The sequence below is a fragment of the Belonocnema kinseyi genome, chromosome 8 (genome assembly GCF_010883055.1).
Source record: "Belonocnema kinseyi isolate 2016_QV_RU_SX_M_011 chromosome 8, B_treatae_v1, whole genome shotgun sequence".
NCBI classification, from domain to species: domain Eukaryota; kingdom Metazoa; phylum Arthropoda; class Insecta; order Hymenoptera; family Cynipidae; genus Belonocnema; species Belonocnema kinseyi.
Window position 1 is genome coordinate 88,785,967 of NC_046664.1, and position 6,734 is coordinate 88,792,700.

Here is a 6,734-nt window from a genome sequence, read left to right on the forward strand (position 1 = left end):
AAGATAAAAGACGGCAAGGCTGCTCAGTAGACCATATGTGTAAAATTTAAATCATAAAAAAACATTGGAAATGAGCAAATTCAGTTTATGGCAAAAACGACAAAAGTTTAAATAACGCGGAATTTTTTTTCGAGAAATGTTAATTAATATTAAAGGATCGTTTGTGGCCTTGCAAAGAGTTGAAGGAAGAACAAAGTTTATTTATGCAAATCATGATTATCGACGGACACATTTAGGTTTTACAGCAGAAGTTAGACTTTTAACTTTCTCTGACGGTAATCATGCAATCTGTTTTACCCACAGACCCCTAGAAGTTCGAAGTTGTCTACTCGCTGCGCTAGTGCTGCTTTGACACAGCTGATACGTATGCCAGCCCAAATTTGCTTACTTGCATTTCAAGTGCAAAAATCAGTTTTTGCATTATTGGTGCATAATGTTCGTTAGCGATTTTTGTTGTTTTGTCCCACTTTGATAAATATAAACCTCATAACTTGCCCATTAACAACATTGCGAATTGCTTGCAGGCACGGACATAGGAAACAAGGGACTAAGCATGCCATTGTGGGGGTGATGCAATGAGGGGGGAGGTCCGCCACCTTTTGATGTCCCGCTACAAACATGGCAGCACCCACATGTTTATATTTTCATGCACAGTTTGTCGGCAAAAATGCTCGAGCGCATAATCAAATGGCACATCGTAAGATGACGGCTCTCCTCACTCATTGAATTCTCCCCCCTCCCGTGAATTCAGCCCCGCTCGCCCAAGTTAGGATAGCATGCCTAGCTCCGTGTTTCCTATGTCCATGCTTGCAGGGTTTGACGACAGAATGGTCGGTGTTTCTCCAAAATAGAAATTAAAAAAAAACTTTTTTCACTATTCTAATTATTTAGGACCAGAGACAAATTCTTTCATGCAAAATTTCCACCGGAACAAAGCAGACACTTGGACTTTATTGCCTCCTCTTTCATTCCCCAAACTTTCAGAGCGATACCTCATTTCGTTTAGACGTAAGTTGGGAAAGAAAAATCAAAGACCAAGTTTGGTCACGTGGCCCTCTCGTCACATGGCCTTAACAGGCTGAAGTTGTTTTGTCCCCAAACGCCATCAATTTTTCACAAAGGTATAAAAGTTTAAATACACATGGACAGGTCATCACCTAGCAGAATTGAGCCTCTGAAAAGACTTGCTTGATTCCGCTACTTTCAAATTTCACTTTATTTTTGTTTCCTCTTTATTTTTGAGGGTCATTATCCACCGCAGTTTGACAATTTTTTCGATAATCCTGGAAAGGAGCTAAAGTCGGTCGGATCACCCACAAGCACGGGAAATCACTCTCAGAGGTTTTTCAACAGTAAAGAAATCTTTCCTCCTTCTTTAATTTATATTTAATTGAAGAAATATTCACAAAACTGCTAATAACCAAATTTATAACATTTAATTTATTTTTACATTTTGATATTTCAAAACACAAACCATAAAGAGAAAAACATTCCACTTCATGAAATTTAAGAGAATTTTAAACATTAATCCCTTTACTTTCATAGTACCAGCAAGAGTATAAACTTGTGTTTAAAATTTTACACTTAATTGGTATCGTTTTCGCGAACACCTCTACTTTTTTCGCCGCTTTCAGTATCCTTTTACGCCTCTGAATAACGAAATTGCAGAAAAGTTTTGAATAGGTTTCCACGTAAAGCTGTGTTTCTGAAGTATTCGGCATAAACAGTAATGCCTTTGCGATTTGTCAGCCGTGCGTTCAGTTCTGCTATATATTACATTATTATCAAAATCGTTTAAGTTTTTTATTCTTCTCCATAAAGGAGAAATGCGGTTTTTACATCCCCCCCCCCCCCCCCCCCCCCCCCCCCCCCCCCCCCCATCGTTAGAAAAGCACGAAAATGCCTGAAAGGAAACTCGGTTAATGAGAAAAAAATAACAGGGGAGTTGCGATTCAGTTATCGGCGAAGCAGTTTGAGTAAAAAGTATTCGGTTCCTTGCCACATACCGAAAGGGCGTATTTATTATTTTAAAGTAAAAAGGGACCAAACTCGCCTTTTCTCGGTTTGTTGATTTGTTTTTATAGAATTGTTCTATAGAAATGTAGAAATAAATTGCATATGATAAAAAATGATACCAAAAGGTTCTGATCATATCAAATTCTAGAACTTTATACGCCTCAAATTTTGAGTCTTAGGGTAAAACTTTGTTGAATATTATATACATAATGAGATTGTTTAGGATAAATAATCAACAACTTCTCTTCATAGGTTCTAACGAAAACGATGCGACATCCAAGAAAGGTAACAAAGAGAAATTATTTATCTCTAAATAGTTTTATAACAAAATCTCTTCCATTTTTCGGTACATTTATCCTTTATTTTCGCACTTCTAAGAAGAATATTTTTAAAGATACTTGTTCAGCTCAATTCATATAAAATAATCAGACACAGAAAAACAGGTTATCAATTTTGTTTCACATCATTTTCTTACAAACTTATCATAAACTTAAGTTATACTCGCTCTCTTGATTAATTTCAAAACTGAAAAACGATTAAATTGCTTTCATTATTAGGATTGCTCAATATGAAATAATTATTTATAGTTTATTTTTGTTTCTTTACAATGTAACGTTGTTCCTTAATTCAAAATTGCAACTTTTTTCTTTTCAACTAAAAGATGATTAAGGGCTTTGAAAATCTGGATGAATTAAATTGAACATTTAAGATTCAAGTTCTTGACTGACTTCTTACTTCACCAATTAGTACAAATGAACTCATTGTTAGTCGAAAAAGTTACCAGAACCTAATGAAAATAATATAACTAATTCATTAGTTACATAAAATTATATTGAAATTAAATTTTACTATAAAGACTATTCTCTTTTGATTATGAATTATTAAAGTACTAACTAATATAATCATTGGCTACATTTTCTATTCAATTAGACATTTTTAACTTATTCAGATTTAGAAAAAGAAGTATGTCTTAACGATTGAAACTCTCTACACATGAAAATTTGCTTCATAATTCAAAGAGCCTTGAAAGGTTAAACGTTATCGATTTGATATCAGAGGCCTTACTTAGAATCAGGCATTAGACACATTGACTTGCTAAGTAGGTTAATTCGAATCTTTAAATTCTGGAGTCATGCAACTCAATTTGCAAGAACTCTTGGGTCTGGTTAATACGATTTGACCCATGACTAGCAGCCCCTACCCGATCACACAAGCCGGTCTATCTAGCTCTCCCTGCGTATTTTTCTATATCATCCAATTTCCACGTAATTTTGATTTTATGACGCATGGACTTTTTACGTGGTGTGTTTTCCCAATTTCCTGTTTATTTATTTATTGTGACTTAAATACTGTACACTGGCCTCCGAGTTTCCATTAGATATATTGTCAAATTACTATGTACAATCTGAATGAAATTAGATTTTCTCTTCTTCTACGTGTTTTGAAAATAAATATACAAAAATTATGTAATTTGTTAATGAGAGCATGAATTCCTTCTATGAGGCAGACAAATCCCTTCGTTAACGTGGACATCATAATTAAGAGTTGTATTCAGAGAGGCAACGACTCTACAATTACAACTTTGCAATCCCAGGAAAACTGGAAGTTTTCTTTGCTCGCGAATAGTAAGAAATTTTAATAATGTTAATTATTAGATTTAGAATAATTTAATGTTATAAGAAGAAGTGCGCTTCTGTTTACATTACTAGTTCGGAACCTTCTGTTAACAGTTAAAAAGAAAAGATTAAAAACCTTTAAAAATATTAACTATGCACAGTGAGAGGTAAAACAGTATTTAAGAACTATTTATTGCTGTGACTCGTCATACCGAAATATTAGGGAAGTTGGAAAAGAAGCTTGTAGAAATATGTGAGTAGTCAGCCCGAATTTTGGGTAAACAAAACATTTCAAATATTTAAATTCTTTTATTCCTTGTGTAAAAGAAGAACAAATTTTATATAGCACTTCTATGTTATAAATTAAAGGTACGAAAATATTTCCTATTTACGATAGGAAAATTGTTTAGCAAAGAAAACCTCTGTTATTCTTCGCATTCTCCATCGTGTAATTTGTAATAATCTGAAAGAATAATTACAGAATTAAACTGGCTCTCGTATGGTTTCTATTATTAATAATCTAAAATCTCTCTGGGAGTTTTTAGAGTGAGATAAATATTTACTGTTATTATTTTACTTCACAATATATGTAAAAGGGAAGACAATAAAATCAAATTATGAAATTATAGAAACTTGACTCTAACTGATTAATATAAATTAGTGCAAAGATTAAGATTGATGACAGTATTAGAATTTATTGCAAGATGAATTTTGCATTTTAAATTAATCAATTTTGGAAGCCTTGATTTTCAAGTTCTCAACGGAAGTCTTCCATTCAGTCAATTTAAATATATTTTTTTAAGTTTTTTTATTTTGCGGCTCACAAAAAGGAATATATTTACTTAAAAATTTTTTTATTTTGAATTTTTTAGACGAAAAATTGGCATTTTTTCTATTATAAAGGCTGGGTCAATCCACTTCTGGAATATCAGAGATGTAGAGTCTAATAACACTTGCGGAAGAACTTTAGTTTTGGATGTAGAAAGTTTACGGCTAAAATTATTTTCTGAAATTTTTCAAATTTAAATATGTACGGGATTTCATATTTTGAGACTTGCATTTATTTAAACCCCTCATCTCCTAAACCATTGACTACATTTAAATGATTTTTGATGCTGTAGCGAATAATTTAAGGTAACCGTCCCAGTAATCGTGAACTTAGTCCCTGTTATCGCGATGCTAGTTTTCTTGCTTTTATTTAACTTTGTTCAATGTAAGACGAGTATCTATTTCATATTATAAAGTGCCTAAAATAAAGTTTTTTTAGCAATTAATGTTACTTTTAACCTATTATTTTAACAATATATTCAATTGGTAACCAAGTTTCATAATTACCGGGACATTTACCTTGTAAGACTTTTTAACGCAATCCAAAAACAACAGATGATTGCAAAACTCATAACAAGAATCTGGCTTAATTTTTTGCTCAAAAGTATACATATTACAGTTTCATGAGAGAAGGTATTAGATTTTAGTGAAATTTGACGCCTCCCCGTTCTCCCTCCCATTTTTGTCTAATGTCCACGTTTTGAGACCCGCTTAACCCAAAAACCAGGTTTTCGCAGATGTGTCTGTTTGTCACTATTCATGCGAAATCAAAAATCAAAATTTAAAATAATGTTGAGAACGCAACCTTTCACTAATTTTCAATTTGGTTCATAAAAATTCAAAAATAAATTAACAATTAATAAGTTTAAGTGATTTAGAGTTTTTTTATGTTTTATAATTATGCTTAAAATCGTATGATAATGCAAATAGCGAATTATTATCGATTCCTTTTTTTTCCTGTATTTTTGTTCAAACAAATATTTTCTACTTTCATGTATCTTGGATTAGATGCCTATGGGTGTATAGAAACAAAAAATGCTTCATAAATAATGTTATTTGTAATAAACATCAGTAGCAACATAATTTGAGGCAAATTGATTAAAAAAACATCACGTGCGTCCTAAGATACGACCCAAGACAGATTTATGTGTAAACATCTTCGATAAACCTTTAACCTTTCACTTTTCCATACACTTATCAATATGTAGGTAGAAGAATACTGTACAAGTCGAAAGAATTCGGTGTGAAGTAATCGTGCATTACACTCTCGAGTGTTTTCACAAGACTTAGGAGCGACTCCCCATATCGAGGCCTAAGCTGTTTACACATCAAAAATATTTTTCTCTACCGGTCTGGCCCATAGTTTTGCGTGAATAACGACTCCACGCGGCCACACAACAATTATTATCTTCGAAGATTAGAGTGGAAAAATAATGAACAATCATAATACAGTCAAACCTCGTTTATTTCAAGACTCGTTTATAGCCAATGACAGCACGGAAGCGGGAATGTATTGTGAGACCACCTTCCGAATACGTGGAGTGGTAGGGTCCCCTCTAAAGTTGCAATAGACGAAGTGTTTACGTTTCGAAGTATGTGCAATAAACAGAGGCTACAACCCTGAGGGGGGGGGGCAGGTCGGGTGGCTTCCCGACCTGTTTTGAGGGGGGGCGTGGGGTTCCGAAAATTGTGAAATATATTTTGTAAATAAATGAAATAAAAATGTCCGAAAAATAAGGGAAAATAAGTAAAGAAAGTGAAAACGCAACGTGCACAAATCTATAATTCGCACGATTAAATTTATATTCATCAACAGGTTCGCATATAATACATATAAGAGCACCATTTCGTAAGTATCTTTGAATTTTTAAAAGTATAAAAAAGAATGCTTCTAATATATCCCTTTGCTGTATGCCAGTATATACAAAACGGGTATAAAAAATTCCATTTGGAGAAAAAGTAGATCAGAGTTAAATAACTAATTTTTTTTTTAATTGGCAATTATAAGAGATGCAAGAACGTATCTTAATTAATTTTGTCGATTACAACAAATATATCTTAGAAAAAGATTGATTAATGAATTTTGCCTACACAGTTTTTTTATAAATCCAATACAAATTGGTCTAGCTAACAAGCAAATAAGAAATTCTATAAGGATTCAAACTGAAAGGTTACGCAACATACGGCGATAAATTCCCTACGAGGCCCGCAATCAGGCGGAAGAAGCATCTGCTTAAATCTCAAGGAAGTGATCGAGCTAGCCACGCCCGACTC

The 6,734-nt window shown here is 33.2% G+C and overlaps 1 protein-coding gene across 6 annotated transcripts in view; it reads right to left on the reverse strand.

Annotated features, from left to right (window-relative positions):
* LOC117178911 overlaps window positions 1–6,734 on the reverse strand; it is a 39,007-nt gene that overhangs the window by 25,937 nt on the left and 6,336 nt on the right. Inside the window, exon 3 of one of the 6 annotated variants that reach the window (XM_033370458.1) lies at window positions 3,967–4,095. The exons of the other annotated variants lie outside the window; for them this stretch is intronic. Within the exon in view, the coding sequence (XP_033226349.1) occupies window positions 4,058–4,095 (38 nt within the window). The 3' untranslated portion in view covers window positions 3,967–4,057. Of the gene's footprint in view, window positions 1–3,966; window positions 4,096–6,734 lie in introns of those variants that run through there. 6 annotated transcript variants of the gene reach the window in all.